General features: G+C 44.9%; 1 protein-coding gene across 2 annotated transcripts in view; it reads right to left on the minus strand.

The window, feature by feature from the left end:
* Positions 1-23,353, minus strand: part of LOC139413709 (calcium-dependent secretion activator 1-like) — a 143,907-nt gene that overhangs the window by 55,170 nt on the left and 65,384 nt on the right. For both annotated transcript variants that reach the window (XM_071161393.1, XM_071161391.1), the window contains exons 4-5: positions 2,413-2,493; positions 1,637-1,870 (exon numbers count right to left, since the gene is read on the minus strand). In XM_071161393.1, coding sequence (XP_071017494.1) covers positions 1,637-1,870; positions 2,413-2,493 — 315 coding nt within the window. The remainder of the gene's footprint in view (positions 1-1,636; positions 1,871-2,412; positions 2,494-23,353) is intronic.

Genomic DNA, 23,353 nt, shown 5'->3' on the forward strand with positions numbered 1-23,353 from the left:
ATACTAATTTGAGTGTTCCAGATTTACATTTACTATGTTACATGTCTTTGAGACCAGGCTGGGGAGGGAGTGGTGTTAAGGATCAGCCCCTTTTTTTTTAAAATTTTTGCCTAAAATGACATACCCAAATCTAACCCTGCAGCTCAGGCCCTGAAGCAAGGATATGCATATTCCTGGTACCATTTGAAAGGAAACACTTTGACCTTTGTGGAAATGTGAAAGGAATGTAGGAAAATATAACACATTAGATCTGGTAAAAGAAAATACAAAGAAAAAAACAACAGTTTTTCTGTATTTTTTTTGTACCATCTTTGAAATGCAATGGAAAGGCCATAATGTATTAATCCAACCCAGGTGCAATTTAGATGTTGCAATTTAGATTTCAGCAATATATGTGCAAAGTGTTAGACTGATCCAATGAACTATTGTATTTCTGTTCAAAATGTTGTATCAGGACTGCCTAAATGTGCCTAATTTGTTTATTAATAACTTTTCATGTTCAAAACTCAAACAATAGCTTGGTATTCTTTCACTGTAATGGCTTCTGTAAATTGGACAGTGTAGTTAGATTAACAAGAATTTAAGCTTTCTGCCAATATCAGATATGTCTATGCCCTGGGAAATGTTCTTGTTACTTACAACCTCATGCTAATCCCATTAGCCTACGTTAGCTCAACCGACCCGCAGGGGACCCACCAATCCTGCTGCCAGTGCTAGAACTTCCTTCTCCTTAAGTAGCTAGGGGAACAGAAATGGCTCTTCTGAGTATATCGTATTCTCTTAGATTGTTCATCATAACCAGAGTTACTATAATGAGTTATTATGAAGTTTGCTATGAAATGTAAAAAAGGAGGTATTTTATTTCACTACATTACCTAGGTATACCTTGTGATCTGTTATTTCACTCCTTCTTTGTTCATCTATTTTTTCTTCTCTTTCTTTATGGCTGGAGGGCAACCTGTTTGCAATCTATCCTGGGTATATATTCACAAGCGTCTCAGAGTATGAGAGCGGATCAGTTTTGCATTTCAAATCATAACTAATGAGAGGGAAAACCTGATCCTAGATCATTCAGCACCCTAACTCAGAGACGGTATGTGAATACGGGCCCTGGTCTAGATTTATATACATCTATCAAGATAGAAGAAAATTAAAGCAGAAGCGCAAACACTCTGGGACTTCGGCATGGAATGTATCCATGTTCTAAAATAACCAATAGACCAATGAAAGTGCAAATCAGATCTAGTTAATCAAAGGGCCGGCTGAGGTAAAAATCTGCTATATCATCATCATCATCATCATCATCACCACCACCACCACTACCACCACCACCACTACTACCACCACCACAGACCTCAATAGAAACAGTGTTTTCCTTGCCACAGAACACTGATACGTTGTAAATAAATAGGTTGATCATGTTTTTGATGACTTATCCTGCTTATAAAGACAGAGGCAGGTGAATGGTAACACTGTATTTAGGATATTCTGTCATAATGCCAAAATGCTGAGGTTTTATCCTTCCTAGACAGTGTTAGGGCAACATCAGAGTTGTACTTGGTTAGTGTTAGTGTTACTGTTGAGATGGGTTAGGGTGATGGTCAGGGCTAGGGTTAGACAGGATTAGGGTACCTACCTCCAGAGTGAAGGAGAGCACCACGTCAGATTTAGACAGTGTGTTCTCGTCCTCCTGGCCCATGTCCATGATGGAGGTGTTGTGTCCTTTCTTCAGCTTCTGCAGTTTGAACTCTCCTCCCTTGGACACGGGCATGCTCTCCAGGTTGGCCATCAGCTGGTTCACCGACGCCTTTAGCTCCTCTATGTACATGTGCTCCATCTCCTTTGACACAAACTTTGGGAACTTGCCACCCTTTGAAAAAAATAATAACATTTACCAAAAATTGTTGTACAAAACTGTTTTTACTAGATTTCAAGTCAGCTTTTGTGTCCATGTTGACTAGTCATCCTGAAAATGAAAGACACTTTACTTATAAAATATATCCAAATTGTCAACACTAATGTAAATGCTTGTCATTCAATAGATTAACAGATACTGTATGTAGCCTACAGTATTCATTGTGACGTAAAGCTGTTTCTAGAATAGGGAACTCGCATAGTAAAGCCATTTAGATTCTTAGCCTACAAACTGAGGTTCTTATGTAGCTCAGCACAATGTTACAGCTGTAGGATCTTACTTCAATCACCCTGACGCAGGAGAAACTTTTTTACTTGGAGTGTATTAAAAAGGCTTGATTTTCCCTGAAAAAGATTTTTTTTTATCAACCCATACAAAAATATCCATTCATTATAATCCACATAATAATTCACATTTCCTGCTGCTGCAGGATTATTTTCCTGCTGTAGCAAACTGGCTCAAATTAAGATCCTACGTCTGTAGGCTATCAGACTCACCCTGGCAATCTGATCGGCCATCTGCAGGCGTCCATCCAGCTCCCGTCTGATCTGAGCAGCCTGCTCGTCCAGGTTGTCCAACTAGAGTAGGGTCAAACACAGAAGAGGCAGGAAGAAGTGTTGTGCGCACATACTTAAAAATAAACTTGTCCCAGGAACTTGATTAGAGAGAATCATTATGCTCTCAAGTGTTGGTTTAATCAAGCAACGATTTGACCCCAACTGTGCCTTCTTCAGTACAACAGGAAAACGGGCCAACGAGATAGATGAATCAGCCTGTGATGGTCTCACTGGTACCCAGGTGTGGTCTTGGATATCCATGACCTTGGAGCTATGTAAGCCTATAGGCATTACCTCACCCATCACCACATGGTAATAATTAATACAATATCCATTATGATTCTACATGGAATAAGAGTCGAATCTGTGTTCATAAAGTGTCTCAGGGTAGAGGTACTGATCTAGGATCAGGTCCTCCCTGTCCATGTATCTGTATTCAAGATCTAAAAGACAATACTGATGCTAGATCAGCAATCTTTGTGAATACTGGCTATGTCCCAATTATCTCTCCTTTCTCCCACAGTGTGCACTTTTCACTTCTCTTCACTGTTTTGAAAGGAAATGACTGTTAGAAGAAATATGGTGAAAACTCCCATAAGACCATGCCCCCACTAATTCAATTATTTTAGATTTTTGTGGGAAGTATTAAACGAGGGCAGGAGAAAGGGTTGGTTATTGGGACACACAACAAGGGCCCAGGAGGACATCACCACTGAGCTGGGTAATCAATACATTCTCCATTATGTTCCTAGATGACCTGATGGGTTACAGGTCAACATCCATCTCCCATGTTGATGATTTATCTCTTTTGATTTCAGGATGGGTGATTCGATTCACACTGTCAATAAATACTGTGTTGTTATACGGACATAAGGCTGACTTTACTTGAAGGGTCACTTTCCCAGACAGATTAAACTTAGTCATGGACGGAAAAGCTCTTTCCATGGAGAATCTGGAGAGCCGGCCATAGGTTTCTGTGTAGACAGAGAGGGCATAGCTCTAGTAATTGATACAATACCAAATCAAATCAAATTGTATTAGTCACATGCACCGAATACACCAGGTGTAGACCTTACAGTGAAATGCTTACTTACAAGCCCTAACCAACAATGCAGTTATAAAATACGAATAAGAATAAGAAATAAAAGGAACAAGTAATAAAAAATAAAAAAATTGGTGCTCCCAAGCGGGGCAGTTGTCTAAGAAACTGCATCTCAGTGCAAGAGTTGTCATTGCAGTACCTGGTTCTAATCATGGCTGCTTCACATCCGGACATGATTGGGAGACCCATATGGTGGCACACAACATCCGGGTTTGGACGGGGTAGGCCGTCATTGTAAATAAAAATGTGTTCTTAACTGACTTGCCAAGTTAAATAGAGGTTAAAATAAAAAAAGATCAGTAGTAAAATAACATTAGCGGGGCTATATACAGGGGGTACCAGTACAGGGTTAATGTGGAAAAGATCAGTAGTAAAATAACATTAGCGGGGCTATATACAGGGGGTACCAGTACAGGGTTAATGTGGAGGCTCTATACAGGGGGTACCAGTACAGGGTTAATGTGGAGGCTCTATACAGGGGTACCAGTACAGAGTTAATGTGGAGGCTCTATACAGGGGGTACCAGTACAGGGTTAATGTGGAGGCTCTATACAGGGGGTACCAGTACAGAGTTAAAGTGGAGGCTATATACAGGGGGTACCAGTACAGGGTTAAAGTGGAGGCTATATACAGGGGGTACCAGTACAGGGTTAATGTGGAGGCTCTATACAGGGGGTACCAGTACAGAGTTAATGTGGAGGCTCTATACAGGGGGTACCAGTACAGAGTTAATGTGGAGGCTATATACAGGGGGTACCAGTACAGAGATAAAGTGGAGGCAATATACAGGGGGTACCAGTACAGAGTCAATGTGGAGGCTCTATACAGGGGGTACCAGTACAGAGTTAATGTGGAGGCTCTATACAGGGGGTACCAGTACAGAGTCAATGTGGAGGCTATATACAGGGGGTACCAGTACAGGGTTAATGTGGAGGCTATATACAGGGGGTACCAGTACAGGGTTAATGTGGAGGCTCTATACAGGGGGTACCAGTACAGGGTTAATGTGGAGGCTCTATACAGGGGGTACCAGTACAGGGTTAAGGTGGAGGCTATATGCAGGGGGTACCAGTACATAGTCAAATTGGAGGCTATATACAGGGGGTACCAGTACAGGGTTAATGTGGAGGCTCTATACAGGGGGTACCAGTACAGGGTACCAGTACAGGGTTAATGTGGAGGCTCAGGGGGTATACAGGGTGGAGGCTACCAGTACAGTACAGAGTTAATGTGGAGGCTCTATACAGGGGGTACCAGTACAGGGTTAATGTGGAGGCTCTATACAGGGGGTACCAGTACAGAGTTAAAGTTAATGTGGAGGCTCCAGTACAGAGTTAATGTGGAGGCTATACAGGGGGTACCAGTACAGGGTTAATGTGGAGGCTATATACAGGGGGTACCAGTACAGAGTTAATGTGGAGGCTGGAGGCTTAATATACAGGGGGTACCAGTACAGGGTTAATGTGGAGGCTATATACAGGGGGTACCAGTACAGGGTTAATGTGGAGGCTATATACAGGGGGTATACAGGGGGTACCAGTACAGGGTTAATGTGGAGGCTCTATACAGGGGGTACCAGTACAGGGTTAATGTGGAGGCTCTATACAGGGGGTACCAGTACAGAGTTAATGTGGAGGCTATATACATGATGTACCAGTACAGAGTTAATGTGGAGGCTATATACAGGGGGTACCAGTACAGGGTTAATGTGGAGGCTCTATACAGGGGGTACCAGTACAGGGTTAATGTGGAGGCTATATACAGGGGGTACCAGTACAGGGTTAATGTGGAGGCTCTATACAGGGGGTACAGTACAGGTTAATGTGGAGGCTATATACAGGGGGTACTATACAGGGGGTACCAGTACAGGGTTAATGTGGAGGCTCTATACCAGTACAGAGTTAATGTGGAGGCTCTATACAGGGGTACCGGTACAGAGTTAATGTGGAGGCTATATACAGGGGGTACCAGTACAGAGTTAATGTGGAGGCTATATACAGGGGGTACCAGTACAGAGTTAATGTGGAGGCTCTATACAGGGGTACCGGTACAGAGTTAATGTGGAGGCTATATACAGGGGGTACCAGTACAGAGTTAATGTGGAGGCTCTATACAGGGGTACCGGTACAGAGTTAATGTGGAGGCTATATACAGGGGGTACCGGTATAGAGTTAATGTGGAGGCTATATACAGAGGGTACCAGTACAGAGTCAATGTGGAGGCTATATACAGGGGGAACCAGTACAGAGTCAATGTGGAAGCTATATACAGGGGGCACCAGTACAGAGTCAATATGGAGGCTATATACAGGGGGTACCAGTACAGAGTCAATGTGGAGGCTATATACAGGGGGTACCAGTACAGAGTCAAATTGGAGGCTATATACAGGGGGCACCAGTACAGAGTCAATATGGAGGCTATATACAGGGGGTACCAGTACAGAGTCAAGGTGGAGGCTATATACAGGGGGTACCAGTACTATATACAGGGGATACCGGTACAGAGTCGATGTGGAGTCTATATACACAGGGTGCCGGTAAAGAGTCAGTGTGGAGGCTATATACAAGGGGTACCAGTACTATATACAGGGATACCGGTACAGAGTCGATGTGGAGGCTATATACAGGGTGTACCGGTGCAGAGTCGATGTTGAGGCTATATACAGGGTGTACCGGTGCAGAGTCAATGTGGAGGCTATATACAGGGGGCACCAGTACAGAGTCAATGTGGAGGCTATATACAGGAGGTACCGGTACAGGGGGCACTGGTACTATATACAGGGGGTACCGGTACAGAGTCAATGTGGAGGCTATATCTAGGGGACACCAGTACTATATACAGGGGGTACCGGTACAGTAGGGAGGCTATATACAAGGGGCAAGTAGGCCTACTGTACACGAGGGTTGTGGAGAATTCCATTTCAGTTGAGTCAAAATGTCAATTGACTTCCTGAATTGACTGAATAGAAACGGAAATGACCTCTATCCTGATGTATCCTGTGTCGACTTGACTGATAAAAATAAGTCCTTGAGAGTTTTTTTGTTTGTTCTACTTTCGATTGTAGGTTGAGAGAGTCATTCATAAATATGAATATAGAGCAAATGTGGCTAAACAGTGTGTGCGTGTGTGTGTTGTGTGTCTGTGTGTCTGTGTGTGTGTGCGTGTGTGTTTTTGTGTGTATATATGGTACATATGCAATAACTCTTTAAATCCCTATAATGGAGAGCCACACTCCCTGAAACTAGCATTGTGACATGTCTACCCTCCAGCCCACCCATAGCCCGCCCACATCCCGCCCACAGCCTGCCCACACAGAGTAGCAGCAACGTGATGTCTAAGCCAGGTTGGCCCTGTAGAGAAGTCACTTCCAGTCCTGTCACACATGCAGTGTGCCTTCACCCGCCCACTCACACATAGTCATACACACACACAACACACACACACACACACACACACACACACACACACACACACACACACACACACACACACACACACATACACATACACACACACACACACACACACACCCTTCAAGGGCTCCATGGTGCTGCCACGAAGCTGAACCGGAACACCACCACCCTGCAGCGCTGATGCACATCCACATGGAGCAGCTATCACGCTCCAGAGAACAACTTTCTAGTGATGTACAGGGAGGGCTGATAGCTACTACACACTGCAGCCTGCACTCCACTTACAGAGAACATGTGCAGAGGGCATAGAGGTGGACCTTCCTCTTTCTGTGAAGACAAATAGGCTAAACCAGCCCTGTTGACAAAACAGGTGGCCTAATGGCAATGTCATGTTACTGTTACCATGGTGGGTTGTCATGGTGTGTGATGCTGCTGAGCGGTTGTGTTGTGGCAAACCCCAGCTCTGTAACGTTACCGCTATAGGGTGAAGGGAGGAAAATGTCTGCATGTAACCACAAGAGAAGAACTAGTGTGTGTGTGTTTGTTTGTGTGTGTTTGTGCGTGTGTGTGTGTTTATGCGTGTATGTGCCTGCATGCATGCCTGCATATGTGTGTGTGTGCAACCACAGGAGAGGGGAATGTTGTAGTGTCACTAGATTTCAATTACAGAGGCCAGGGGCTAACCGAATCACTCAAGCATGACCTCAGGCAGGCTCACAACAACCTGATCACGTGACCCAGGCATCCAAGGCCCTAATGGACACTGGTGGTGGTGACTAAGGTGTGGCATTGTCTTGAACTTAAACAGTGACTAAAACCAATAGAAATGGAATTGCTAGAATAGAAAATTCCCATTGTAGTCAATGGGTCCGTAATTCTATGAATGAACTATCTCTTTGTTCATGCAGCTGTTAGACTACTTTGTACTGACTAACATCATAGACAGAATAAAAAACATTGAAATATAATCTAATCAATTCTATATTCTATTTCTATTATCAAAATAACATTCACCTTGGCCATGTTAAGTAAATAAGGGATTGTAGTTAATTAGAGAGTTCTGTAAGTTTTCATTCCCAAGGTGACTAAGACCTGCACAAACTTAATCAATGAAAAACACAGTGATTCAGAAAGAAAATCTACATTAGTCTGTAAGAGACGCCTGACATAAAGAGCAGTCACCGAGAGATGACCTTGGTGTTTAGAATAATATTCAAGTCGCTATTTCAAATCAAATCAAATTTTATTTGTTACATGCTCCGAATACAACAGGTGTAGACGTTAGAGTGAAATGCTTACTTACAAGCCCTTAACCAACAACACAGTTTTAAGAAAATACCTTTAAAAAAAAGTAGGAGATAAGAAAAACGAATAACTAAAGAGCTGCAGTAAATACCAATAGCGGGGCTATATACAGGGATCCTGTGTGGGTTGGTTCTGGTTAGATAGATAAAAGCCGTCTGAAGGAGGACAGAGAGAGAAGCCTGGCATCTGTTTGCCTAGTTTTCTGTCCCAGAGTAATGAAAAGCAGAGGAATTCACAGCCTCCCTTACATCAATAATGAATGAAGACATATACCTTATATTAGCTGACACAGGCAAAGAAAGGAGTGGAGGGCTGAGAGCTTGGTCTCTCTCTCTCTCTCTCTGGCAAAAGCAGCATTGTTCATCTTTCAGCAACATTAATGCTGTGACTCACTGCCAACCGCTGTGATGACCCTGACTGTGTCAGTCTGCCCACCCGCCTTACTGAGCCCACAGCATACACCCTACAGACTGGGACCTTACAGACAGACAGACTGGCTTGGTCTTGCACATGCTGGAAAGTATTGCATGTTAAGCGGAAGAGGTGGAGGATAGAGCAGTAGAGGATAGGGCTATTATGTTGTATATTGACTGTAGAGTTATGGGGATTTATAGGTCTATAGTGGACTTTTTCATATGTTCTTTCTACTGTAGAATTACAGGCACGCCACACTCTTAGAAAAAAGGCTTCCAAAGGGGTTCTTTGGCTGTCCCCATAGGATAACTATTCTGGTTCTAGGTACTACCCTTTTTGGTTCCAGGTGGAACCCTTTTGGGTTCCTTGTAGAGCCCTCTGAGAAAAGGGTTCTACATTGAACCTAAAATGGTTCTACTTGGAACCAAAAAGGGGCTCTTCAAATGGTTATTCTATGACGACAACCGAAGAACCGTTTTAGGTTCTAGATAGCACCTTTGATATGTAGTGCATTGTGAGTGATTTTCCATCACGGATGTTACAGAGAATAAGGGTTGTTTGGTGTGTCTCTGACCCCCATCTGAGAGCAAATCATCCATCCAGGCAGGAGAAGCTCCAGCGTGGCCGCTCCTGCTGAGTGGGCCTACTGATGTGATGTCTGGTAGGGGGTCTAGAAGCCCTGTCTCAGTCTTCTGCTGCAGAGACATGGCTAGTGTTGACTTCTTCTCTCATCTGCACTGTCCTCCCTTCCCCACTTCCTCTCCTCTCCTCTCCTCTCCTCTCCTCTCCTCTCCTCTCCTCTCCTCTCCTCTCTTCACCCCTGCACTCTGTCCCATATTTCACCTATTCCTACTACATTAACAGGCCTAGTGCGTCTCTGAGGCTTTACTGTATTGATTCCCTGCTCCTTCCAGCAATCCCCTTAAAGAGAGAATGAGCTGCTACCACTGTGGAAGGGAGGGGGGCTTTAAGTGAAAGCTGCTGAACAGATGGAGTGAAGGAAGGGGGTGGGGCTGGAGTGAGAAAGAGAAGGGAGAGAGAGATGGAGAGAAGGACCAAGAAAGAGAAGGGGGAAAAGAGAAAGGGGGGGAAATACAGAGAGGGACAGAGGTAGAGAGAGAGTATGGGGAAAGAGAGCAATAGGAGGGAGAGGGGGAGAGAGAGAGAAGGGGGAGACAGCTTGAAGTACACTGATGGATCTCACTTAAATAATCAAGGAAACAGCATGAACCAGTCCTCTCTTCAGATTGAAAAGGGAAAATAAAGCTACTCTCTGGATGAGGTCTGGCCATCCTGTTTATAAGATCCCCACAATCCTAACGGCAGTAAAAAAGAAGCAATAACTACAATAATTGGGATTCTTTATTTAATCCAAGTATTGGCTATACTATGGATGTCTGATGTTTAATATGATTGTGTTTTGTTAATGCATCCTCTTACCAGTATAACAGTCTGTATTCCTTCTCCATATAAATAGAAAAGATGTCAGTGTGTACAGTACAGTAGTGTATGTTTGGAGTGTTTGGGCCACTGTGCAGCACCCACCCTGCCTGCTGTTTTTCACAGACTACATTCCAAATGGCACCCTATTCCCTCATAGGGTGTCATTTGGGATGCATTTGGGATGAATTCACAGAGTTCCTGGTTAGTAGACCACATAATCAGAACTTTGCCACCAGAAGTTCTGCTCTGCCTTTGCACTGTCAGGGCTTCAGCCTTTCAGAGCGTCACACACACTGCCTATTAGGATTAAATACATTTCTCAGACTGGCTTCATGGAATTTACCCAGGATTCACCCAGGCAGTGCAGAGCCATTACTGTGTGTGTGTGTGTGTGTGTGTGTGTGTGTGTGTGTGTGTGTGTGTGTGTGTGTGTGTGTGTGTGTGTGTGTGTGTGTGTGTGTGTGTGTGTGTGTGTGTGTGTGTGTGTGCGCGTGTGTGTGTGTGTTCGAGTGGTTGAATTAAGTGTTTTCCCTGACGCTGGCTGCTGCTTGCCTGTCCATCTGAGTGCGCTGTGCTGAACTGTGGGGCTCTAAGGGACTGGTGTGTGTGTGTCCCTGTGTGTGGGTGTCTGTGTGAAAATCAAATCAAATCAAATTTTATTTGTCACATACACATGGTTAGCAGATGTTAATGCGAGTGTAGCGAAATGCTTGTGCTTCTAGTTCCGACAATGCAGTAATAACCTACAAGTAATCTAACTAACAATTCCAAAACTACTACATTATACACACAAGTGTAAGGGGATAAAGAATATGTACATAAAGATATATGAATGAGTGATGGTACAGATCGGCATAGGCAAGATGCAGTAGATGGTATCGAGTACAGTATATACATATGAGATGAGTATGTAAACAAAGTGGCGTAGTTTAAAGTGGCTAGTGATACATGTATTACATAAAAATGCAGTAGATGATATAGAGTACAGTATATACGTATACATATGAGATGAATAATGTAGGGTCGGTAAACATTATATTAAGTAGCATTGTTTAAAGTGGCTAGTGATATATTTTACATCAATTCCTATCAATTCCCATTATTAAAGTGGCTGGAGTTGAGTCGGTGTGTTGGCAGCAGCCACTCAATGTTAGTGGTGGCTGTTTAACAGTCTGATGGCCTTGAGATAGAAGCTGTTTTTCAGTCTCTCGGTCCCAGCTTTGATGCACCTGTACTGACCTCGCCTTCTGGATGATAGCGGGGTGAACAGGCAGTGGCTCGGGTGGTTGTTGTCCTTGATGATCTTTATGGCCTTCCTGTGACATCGGGTGGTGTAGGTGTCCTGGAGGGCAGGTAGTTTGCCCCCGGTGATGCGTTGTGCAGACCTCACTACCCTCTGGAGAGCCTTACAGTTGTGGGCGGAGCAGTTGCCGTACCAGGTGGTGATACAGCCCGGCAGGATGCTCTCGATTGTGCATCTGTAGAAGTTTGTGAGTGCTTTTGGTGACAAGCCAAATTTCTTCAGCCTCTTGAGGTTGAAGAGGCGCTGCTGCGCCTTCTTCACGATGCTGTCTGTGTGGGAGGACCAATTCAGTTTGTCTGTGATGTGTACGCCGAGGAACTTAAAACTTACTACCCTCTCCACTACTGTTCCATCGATGTGGATAGGGGGGTGTTCCCTCTGCTGTTTCCTGATGTCCACAATCATCTCCTTAGTTTTGTTGGTTATTTTCCTGACACCACACTCCGAGGGCCCTCACCTCCTCCCTGTAGGCCGTCTCGTCGTTGTTGGTAATCAAGCCTACCACTGTTGTGTCGTCTGCAAACTTGATGATTGAGTTGGAGGCGTGCAAGAGAATGTGCAAGTGTGTGTGCGTGCGTGCGTATGTGTGTGGTACTGGTGTGTGAGGCTAAGGCTAGCGACCTCTGACTGGACGGCATAGTGCAATCCAAGCAGAACTGTCACAGTCACAGAGGGATGGAGAGAGGGCCACGGCTCCCTGGAAAGGCCAACAGCAGAGCAGATTGTAGATAGCTGTCTTTGTCTGACTGCATCATGACAACACAAGGACTTGTCCGCTAGTCTAGACATCCAGAAACGAAGACATCCAATTTAGATTAACTGAACACGAGCACAATGAAAAATCCAAGGGTATTTTTCTTTAATTTGTTTATTTCAATAAACCTTAGATGTTAGTGAATCTACTGGATAAATTGCAGGTGCTGATGTTGTTAGTAGTTTTGAAGGCTGTAAGAACTGTATCTCAGTGATAGAACAGTGATGTATGGTAGATCAGTTATATGGGCAGTGAGTGGTTTTGGGCGGTTATGTGTGATTGGTGTTGGAGGCAAAGATGACAAACGCAGGTGACCTTCATTTCCCCGTTATCACCCCTCTGAGAGTGTCAGTCACAGAGGTGGTCTGGTCTGCAACACAATGGGGGGTGCCTGGGGACACGTTAATGAAAGGGCAATCTGACACCCCTCATGGAGACCCTACACAGCCCCACAATCTCCATCCAGGGGTGGCAGGTGGTTAGATCGTTGGGCCAGTAACCGAAAGGTTGTTAGATCGAATCCCCGAGCTGACAAGGTAGAAATCTGTCATTCTGCCCCTGAACAAGGCAGTTAACCCACTGTTCCTAGGCCGTCATTGTAAATAAGAAGGTGTTCTTAACTGACTTGCCTAGTTAAATAAAGGTTTAAAAAATAATATATAATCAGCCCAGCCTAAAGATCACTGCTGTCACCAGCACAACACACGTGGGACACACTCACACGCCCAGCCCTGGCTAAAATGTAACGTTCCCTCAGCATTAGTGAAAGTGACAGCCACACTGCAGCGAACACAGAGGTGAAGATTCCTGAACGTTAGCCGAGGCTGAGAGTAGGTCAGGGGAGAGGTGATGAGTGTGTAGATGGATTGACAAAGAGGGGTGATGAGGGGTGACAGGATGGGTGTAGTTAGAGAGGAATGACAAGGAGGGGTGATGAGGGGTGTCAGGGTGGGTGTAGTTAGTTAGAGACGATTGATGAGGAGAGGTGATGAGGGGTGACAGGATGGGTGTAGTTAGTTAGAGAGATGATGAGGGGTGACAGGATGGGTGTAGTTAGAGAGGCTTGATGAGGAGAGGTGATGAGGGATGTCAGGGTGGGTGTAGTTAGTTAGAGAGGATTGATGAGGAGAGGTGGTGAGGGGTGACAGGATGGGTGTAGTTAGTTAGAGAGGTGATGAGGGATGACAGGATGGGTGTAGATAGTTAGAGAGATTATGAGGGGTGACAGGATGGGTGTAGTTAGGGAGAGAGGCTTGATGAGGAGAGGTGATGAGGGGTGACAGGATGGGTGTAGTTAGATAGAGAGGATTGATGAGGAGAGGTGATGAGGGGTGACAGGATGGGTATAGTTAGTTAGAGAGGCTTGATGAGGGGTGAGAGGATGGGTGTAGTTAGTTAGAGAGGCTTAATGAGGGGAGGTGATGAGGGGTGACATGATGGGTGTAGTTAGTTAGAGATGCTTGATGAGGAGAGGTGATGAGGGGTGACAGGATGGGTGTAGTTAGGTAGAGAGACTTGATGAGGAGAGGGGATGAGGGGTGACAGGATGGGTGTAGTTAGTTGGAGAGGTGATGAGGGGTGACAGCATGGGTGTAGTTAGGGAGAGAGGCTTGATGAGGAGAGGTGATGAGGGGTGACAGGATGGGTGTAGTTAGAGAGGCTTGATGAGGGGTGACAGGAGGGGTGTAGTTAGTTAGAGAGGCTTGATGAGGAGATGTGATGAGGGGTGACAGGATGGGTGTAGTTAGAGAGGCTTGATGAGGAGAGGTGATGAGGGGTGACAGGATGGGTGTAGTTAGATAGAGAGGCTTGATGAGGAGAGGTGATGAGGGGTGACAGGATGGATGTAGTTAGTTAGAGGGGTGATGAGGAGAGGTGATGAGGGGTGACAGGATGGGTGTAGTTAGATAGAGAGGCTTGATGAGGAGAGATGATGAGGGGTGACAGGATGGGTGTAGTTAGTTAGAGAGGCTTGATGAGGAGAGGTGATGAGGGGTGACAGGATGGGTGTAGTTAGATAGAGAGGTGATGAGGGGTGACAGGATGGGTGTAGTTAGGTAGAGAGGCTTGATGAGTAGAGGTGATGAGGTGTGACAGGATGGAAGTAGTTAGGTAAAGAGGTGGTGAGGAGTGACAGGATGGGTGTAGTTAGTTAGAGAGGCTTGATGAGGAGAGGTGATGAGGGGTGACAGGATGGGCGTAGTTAGGTTGAGAGGCTTGATGAGGAGAGGTGATGAGGGGTGACAGGATGGGTGTAGTTAGGTAGAGAGGCTTGATGAGGAGAGGTGATGAGGGGTGACAGGATGGGTGTAGTCAGTTATAGAGGTGATGAGGGGTGACAGGATGGGTGTAGTTAGTTAGAGAGGTGATGAGGGGTGACTGGATGTGTGTAGTTAGGGAGAGAGGCTTGATGAGGAGAGGTGATGAGGGGTGACAGGATGGGTGTAGTTAGTTAGAGAGGCTTGATGAGGAGAAGTGATGAGGGGTGACAGGATGGGTGTAGTTAGTTAGAGAGGTGATGAGGGGTGACAGGATGGGTGTAGTTAGTTAGAGAGATGATGAGGGGTGACAGGATGGGTGTAGTAGGTTAGAGAGGCTTGATGAGGAGAGGTGATGAGGGGTGACAGGATGGGTGTAGTTAGATAGAGAGGCTTGATGAGGAGAGGTGATGATGGGTGACAGGATGGGTGTAGTTAGTTAGAGAGGTGATGAGGGGTGACTGGATGGATGTAGTTAGGTAGAGAGGCTTGATGAGGAGAGGTGATGATGGGTGACAGGATGGGTGTAGTTAGTTAGAGAGGTGATGACGGGTGACAGGATGGGTGTAGTTAGTTAGAGAGGCTTGATGAGGAGAGGTGATGAAGGGTGACAGGATGGGTGTACTTAGTTAGAGAGGTGATGAGGGGTGAGAAGATGGGTGTAGTTGGTTAGAGAGGCTTGATGAGGGGAGGTGATGAGGGGTGACAGGATGGGTGTAGTTAGTTAGAGAGGTGATGAGCGGTGACTGGATGGATGTAGTTAGATAGAGAGGCTTGATGAGGAGTGGTGATGAGGGGTGACAGGATGGGTGTAGTTAGTTAGAGAGGCTTGATGAGGAGAGGTGATAAGGGTGACAGGATGGGTGTAGTTAGGTAGAGATGTGATGAGGGGTGACAGGATGGGTGTAGTTAGTTAGAGAGGCTTGATGAGGAGAGGTGATGAGGGGTGACAGGATGGGTGTAGTTAGGCTGAGAGGCTTGATGAGGAGAGGTGATGAGGGGTGACAGGATGGGTGTAGTTAGGTAGAGAGGCTTGATGAGGAGAGGTGATGAAGGGTGACAGGATGGGTGTAATTAGTTAGAGAGGTGATGAGCGGTGACTGGATGGATGTAGTTAGTTAGAGAGGCTTGATGAGGAGAGGTGATGAGGGGTGACATGATGGGTGTAGTTAGTTAGAGAGGTGATGAGGGGTGACAGGATGGGTGTAGTTAGAGAGGCTTGGTGAGGAGAGGTGATGAGGGGTGACAGGATGGGTGTAGTTAGATAGAGAGGCTTGATGAGGAGAGATGATGGGTGACAGGATGGGTGTAGTTAGTTAGAGAGGTGATGAGGGGTGACAGGATGGGTGTAGTTAGAGAGGCTTGATGAGGAGAGGTGATGAGGGGTGACTGGATGGATGTAGTTAGTTAGAGAGGCTTGATGAGGAGAGGTGATGAGGGGTGACAGGATGGGTGTAGTTAGTTAGAGAGGTGATGAGGGGTGACAGGATGGGTGTAGTTAGTTAGAGAGGTGATGAGGGGTGACAGGATGGGTGTAGTTAGTTAGAGAGGCTTGATGAGGAGAGGTGATGAGGGGTGACAGGAGGGGTTTAGTTAGTTAGAGAGGTGATGGGTGGTGACAGAATGGGTGTAGTTAGTTAGAGAGGCTTGATGGGGAGAGGTGATGAGGGGTGACAGGATGGGTGTAGTTAGAGAGGCTTGATGAGGAGAGGTGATGAGGGGTGACAGGATGGGTGTAGTTAGATAGAGAGGCTTGATGAGGAGAGGTGATGAGGGGTGACAGGATGGGTGTAGTTAGTTATGAGAGGCTTGATGAGGAGAGGTGATGAGGGGTGACAGGATGGGTGTAGTTAGTTAGAGAGGCTTGATGAGGAGAGGTGATGAGGGGTGACAGGATGGGTGTAATTAGTTAGAGATGCTTGATGAGGAGAGGTGATGAGGGGTGACAGGATGGGTGTAGTTAGTTAGAGAGGCTTGATGAGGAGAGGTGATGAGGGGTGACAGGATGGGTGTAGTTAGTTAGAGAGGCTTGATGAGGAGGAGTGATGAGGGGTGACCGGATGGGTGTAGTTAGGTAGAGAGGCTTGATGAGGAGGGGTGATGAGGGGTGACAGGATGGGTGTAGTTAGATAGAGAGGCTTGATGAGGAGAGTGATGAGGTTTGACAGGATGGGTGTAGTTAGTTTGAGAGGCTTGATGAGGAGAGGTGATGAGGGGTGACAGGATGGGTGTAGTTAGTTAGAGAGGCTTGATGATGAGAGGTGATGAGGGGTGACAGGATGGGCGTAGTTAGGTAGAGAGGTGATGAGGGGTGACAGGATGGGTGTAGTTAGTTTGAGAGGCTTGATGAGGAGATGTGATGAGGGGTGACAGGACGTGTGTAGTTTGATAGAGAGGCTTGATGAGGAGAGGAGATGAGGGGTGACAGGATGGGTGTAGTTAGGTAGAGAGGTGATGAGGGGTGACAGGATGGGTGTAGTTAGTTAGAGAGGCTTGATGAGGAGAGGTGATGAGGGGTGACAGGATGGGTGTAGTTTGATAGAGAGGCTTGATGAGGAGAGGTGATGAGGGGTGACAGGATGGGTGTAGTTAGTTAGAGAGGCTTGATGGGGAGAGGTGATGAGGGGTGACAGGATGGGTGTAGTTAATTAGAGAGGCTTGATGAGGAGAGGTGATGAGGGGTGACAGGATGGGTGTAGTTAGTTAGAGAGGCTTGACGAGGACAGGTGATGAGGGGTGACAGGATGGGTGTAGTTTAACAGAGAGGCTTGACGAGGACAGGTGATGAGGGGTGACAGGATGGGTGTAGTTTAATAGAGAGGCTTGACGAGGAGAGGTGATGAGGGGTGACAGGATGTGTGTAGTTTAATAGAGAGGCTTGACGAGGAGATGTTATGCCTGCTGCTACAGAATGTTCTCATACACTCTTAGAATTTTTTTTAGCTGCTATCTAGAACCTAAAAGTGTTCTTTGCCTGTCCTCACCCTTTGAAGAACCCTTTTTTGTTCAACGTAGAACCCTTTTGAGTTCCATGAAGAGCCCTTTCCACTTAGGGTTCTACATGGAACCCAAAAGAGTTCTACCTGAAACCAAAAAGGGTTGGTAACACTTTACTTGACACCTAGTGTCATAACATGTCACTGGGTGTTATGTCATAATACTGTCATGACACACATATTTACACCTGTTGTGACATATAGTAGTAATGTTATGGCTGGATATGACACCTACATAAGTGTGTCAATACTCACATTCATCTCAGTCATCAGCAACAGAGCATTGGGGTAGGTGCATATCTGGCATCAATGTGTGCACAATTACAATGATAATTGAATATGGTCAATAAAAAAAATATATACAGTACCATTCAAAAGTTTGGACACATCTACTCATTAAGGGTTTTTATTTTAAGGTTTTTTCTTTATTCTACATTGTAGAATAATAGTGATGACATCAAAACTATGAAATAACACATATGGAACCATGTAGTAACCAAAAAAGTGTTAAACAAATCCAAATATACTTTATATTTGGGATTGTTCAAAGTAGACACCTTTGCCTTAATGACAGCTTTGCATTCTCTCAACCAGCTTCATGACCTGGAATACTTTTCCAACAGTCTTGAAGGAGTTCCCACATCTGCTGAGCAATTGTCAGCTGATTTTTATTTACTCTGAGGTCCAACTTATCCCTAACCATCTCAAAATTGTGTTGATGTTGCGTGATTGTGGAGGCCAGGCCATCTGATGCAGCACTCCATCACTCTCCTTCTTGGTCAAATAGCCCTTACACAGCCTGGAGGTGTGTTGGGTCATTGTCTTGTTGAAAAACAAATGATAGTCCCACTAAGCACAAACCAGACGGGATTGCGTATCGCTGCAGAATGCTATGGTAGCCATGTTCGTTAAGTGTGCTTTGATTTCTAAATAAATCACTGACAGTGTCACAAGCAAAGCACCCCCACACCTCCTCCTCCATGCTTCACGGTGGGAACCACACATGCGTAGATAATCTGTTCACCTACTCTGCGTCTCACAAATACTAAATAAAATATAAATATTTTATTTTTTATTTATTTATTTAAATACACGGTGGTTGAAAGCCAAATTCTCAAATTTGGACTCATCAAACCAAAGGACACATTTCCACCGGTCTAATGTCCATTGCTATTGTTTCTTGGCCCAAGCAAGTCTCTTCTTATTATTGGAGTCCTTTAGTAGTGGTTTCTTTGCAGCAATTCGAGGCCTGATTCACGCAGTCTCCTCTGAACAGTTGATGTTGAGATGTGTCTGTTACTTGAACATTTATTTGGGCTGTAATGTCTGAGGCTGGTACCTCTAATGAACTTATCCTCTGCAGCAGAGATAACTTTGGGTCTTCCTTTCCTGTGGCGGTCCTCATGAGAGCTAGTTTCATCATAGCGCTTGATGGTTTTTGCGGCTGACCTTCATGTCTTAAAGTAATGATTGACTATCATTTTTTTTTTGCTTAGTTGAGCAGTTCTTGCCATTATATGGACTTGGTATATTACCAAATAGGGCTATCTTCTGTACACCACCCCTACCATGTCACAACACAACTGCTTGGCTCAAACACATTAAGAAAGAAAGAAATTCCACAAATTAACTTTTAACAAGGCACACCTGTTAATTGAAATGCATTCCATTACCTCATGAAGCTGGTTGAGAGAATGCCAAAAGTGTGCAAACTGTCATCAAGGCAAAGGGTGGCTACTTTGAAGAATCTCAAATATAAAATGTATTTGATTTGTTTAACACTTTTTTGGTTACTGCATGATTACATATGTGTTATTTCATAGTTTTGATGTCTTCACTAATATTATACAATGTAGAAAATAGTAAAAATAAAGAAAAACCCTGCAGTGTGTCCAAACTTTTGACTCAAATTGTATATAACATAAACATATTGTTGACATGTCAGTTATGGTGTAAAGGAATGTTTTGCCTTGTGTGGTAGGTTTTGTGGGTTTTAACACTCTTATGTAGCTGACATAAATTAACACATTATATGACACAACAGGTCAACATATATGTCCCATGACAGTGTTATGACCATATTATAAAAGGTTATGACAAGTTATGTCAGCTGTTATGACATATTACGACATGGTCATGACGTGTCATAATGTGTTATGATGCTGGGTTTCAAGTAAAGTGTTACCAAAGTGTGCTACTTGGAACCCAAAAGGGTTTGCCTATGGGGACAGCTGATTAACCCTTTTGGAACCCTTTTTTCTAAGAGTGTATCGATCTAGCCCTCCCTCTCCTCGCTGCTAGCTTAGAAACAATATGCAGTCTGTCCCCCTTCCCCTTCTCCCTTCTTCTAATCTATAGTGCTGCATTATGTCGATCCCATCACCAGCCTTACCACACGCACACAAACATGCACACGCAGGCACGCAAAGAGACACACACAAACACATACACACACACATGTACGTGCACACACACACACACACACACACAGAGGGTTCCATAATCAGATCAGTTTAATGCTGGAAGCAGACATCCCTCAAGCATAATTCACCAGCGAACAGTTGCTGACGAAGCAAGCGAAGGCATAATGGGGAGTTGCCTTTCTCCTCCAACACCAGTAGGAGTGGGGGAGCTGTGTGTGTGTCTGTGGGTGTGTGGTGTGCATGCACAGCACCTTCTCCAGTGTTAAATGTAACAATGTTCCAGTGTCTTTATGGTTCCACTCTTTTCAGTGTTAAAAGAACACATTGCTTATCGTAAAGCAGGGGTCCAATCAAAATCAAATGAAACTGTGTAGAAATGATAATGGACCTACATTCATACAGTTTCTTGACTGGGTCCAGCTCACTAATAATTGGCCAAATTAAATTAGACAGTCAGGGAGCATCAAAAATGGCAAAAAACGATGGATAGGGGACTATTTATTTACATTTTTGATGGTGAGGAAATACAAAATATTTTCAACGCAGCCTTACGGACCTCATTGACAACCGAACACGGCCCTAGGGAAAAAAATGAGTTCGTGCTAAATACGGCTGCTAGAATCCTGACTAGAACCAAAAAAATTGATCATATTACTCCAGTGCTAGCCTCCCTACACTGGCTTCCTGTTGAGGCAAGGGCTGATTTCAAGGTTTTACTGCTAACCTACAAAGCGTTACATGGGCTTGCTCCTACCTATCTCTCTGATCTGGTCCTGCCGTACATACCTACACGTACGCTACGGTCACAAGACACAGGCCTCCTAATTGTCCCTAGAATTTCTAAGCAAACAGCTGGAGGCAGGGCTTTCTCCTATAGAGCTCCATTTTTATTGAATGGTCTGCCTACCCATGTGAGGGACGCAAACTCGGTCTCAACCTTTAAGTCTTTACCGAAGACTCATCTCTTCAGTGGATCATATGATTGAGTGTAGTCTGGCCCAGGAGTGTGAATGTGAACGGAAAGGCTCTGGAGCAACGAACCGCCCTTGCTGTCTCTGCCTGGCCGGTTCCCCTCTTTCCACTGTGATTCTCTGCCTCTAACCCTATTACAGGGGCTGAGTCACTGGCTTACTGGTGCTCTTTCATGCCGTCCCTAGGAGGGGTGCGTCACCTGAGTGGGTTGAGTCACTGACGTGCTTTTCCTGTCTGGGTTGGCGCTCCCCCCTTGGGTTGTGCCGTGGCGGAGATCTTTGTGGGCTATACTCGGCCTTGTCTCAGGATGGTAAGTTGGTGGTTGAAGATATCCCTCTAGTGGTTTGGGGGCTGTGCTTTGGCAAAGTGGGTGGGGTTGTATCCTGCCTGTTTGGCCATGTCCGGGGGTATCATCGGATGGGGCCACAGTGTCTCCTGACCCCTCCTGTCTCAGCCTCCAGTATTTATGCTGCAGTAGTTTATGTGTCGGGGGGCTAGGGTCAGTTTGTTATATCTTGAGTACTTCTCCTGTCTTACCCGGTGTCATGTGTGAATTTAAGTATGCTCTCTCTAATTCTCTCTTTCTCTCTTTCTTTCTCTCTCTACTGTGATTATTATTATTTGACCATGCTGGTCATTTATGAACATTTGAACATCTTGGCCATGTTCTGTTATAATCTCCACCTGGCACAGCCAGAAGAGGACTGGCCACCCCTCATAGCCTGGTTCCTCTCTAGGTTTCTTCCTTGGTTTTGGCCTTTCTAGGGAGTTTTTCCTAGCCACCGTGCTTCTACCCCTGCATTGCTTGCTGTTTGGGGTTTTAGGCTGGGTTTCTGTACAGCACTTTGAGATATCAGCTGATGCACGAAGGGCTATATAAATACATTTGATTTGAGGTTGACACCTCTGGTGTTAAGCCTTATTTGCATATCTCAGGTTGCCTTTCAAGTTATTTGTAGAGTGCTTGTTGCATTCGTTCATTTTCAGTCCTGTGACCTTTATCAAGTGAGAGCCCAATTAAACCTCATGGTTTGCACACCACATCAGGCCTTCAAGTCACATAATGCTGGCTTGCTAAGTGATGTGGAATTCCTATTGGAATCCAGCCAGAGTGGTGCTATCAAGCAATATTAATCCGCAACTTGCATTCAGTATGACTGCCAGGGTTAGGAAGACTAAGATATGAGACTACCTCAAGCATCTAAACTGGAATAACCATTTCAGTAACAGGTGCAATAAATCCAAGTAACAGATTAGATTCATTTAGGAAATCTATGTTATTTAATAGAGTAGCATAGGATGAATTCATCGATGTACATGCAAAAACATAGATATTGAAACAAACATTCTCAAAATCAATTTGCAATAGAAGTCCTGTATGGCTCTGTTAGTAGGGCATGGTGCTTGAAACACCAGGGTTGTGGGTTTGGTTCCCATGCAGGACCAGTATGAAAATGTATGAACTCACTCTGGATAAGAGTGTCTGCTAAAATACAAATGTGAGCATGATGGGTGTGGTTTTCGGTTTAACACTCGTTATTAAAACACTAGGGTTGTTTTACACCACTGCACTCACACATTTCTGTCTGTTGGCTGTGGGTTTGTGATTGCTCGTTTCAGAGTTAGAGGTTAATTTTAATGTTCTCTGCTCTCTCTTACCTCACTTTGACATCTCCCTGTGCGTACGATGAAGGTAATTTAATCAGCTGCCACTTGAGATTGGGGGAAAAATTTCAGTCGAAGAGAGAGAAAGAGAGTTCATCCGTGCGGGTAAATATTCATGATCACACATCAGAGCAGCTGAGCGAGGAGAGTGTGAGAAACAGCATTTTTTTTCAACCAGTCAGTGACGTTGTTGCACTGCATCATCGTATCACTGTATCAGATCCCTGCTCCACCAACAGAACAGATATTTTCACCCTGTGGAGTCATAGCACTAACAGGCAACCAAATCTGCTTTTATTGAATAACTCTAGATGCAGTATTGAGGTTTGGCACTTAAGTGCTTAACTATTTACAGTATTTTAGAGGTGTCAAGTGCAGCAGAAACGTCCTCTACTTTCAACCATTCAGGAAATCTTTACTTATTGTAAACATGTATATTTGTTTCTTTATCTGCACATCTGTGTCTGAAACATATTGTTCATTCGGAATCAAACTCTTTAAACAAGGAATGTTAAATCTTACAAAAGCCTTGCGATTCTCTGTTGAAATGATATTCTCTCCCAGTCTCTGACTGTAGCTAACCCAGACAATCTCTCTCTCTCTCTTTCTAGCACACACACACATTCTGTGGTGGTGGTGAAGGCCCTTCTTACGCCCCCGAGACAGCAGAGACAGTAAAGACTGCCAGCCTATCTTCCATGTGATTCTCACAGAAACAACGGCTGATGAGAGCTGAACATAATGTAAACAAAAGCTCATCAATTTTGCTGCCAGGCTATTGTCAATATGAACCCACTGGCTGTCAAGGTCCATCCTACTCTTGATAATAGCAG

The sequence above is a fragment of the Oncorhynchus clarkii genome, chromosome 7 (assembly GCF_045791955.1).
Source record: "Oncorhynchus clarkii lewisi isolate Uvic-CL-2024 chromosome 7, UVic_Ocla_1.0, whole genome shotgun sequence".
Taxonomy (NCBI): Eukaryota; Metazoa; Chordata; class Actinopteri; order Salmoniformes; family Salmonidae; genus Oncorhynchus; species Oncorhynchus clarkii.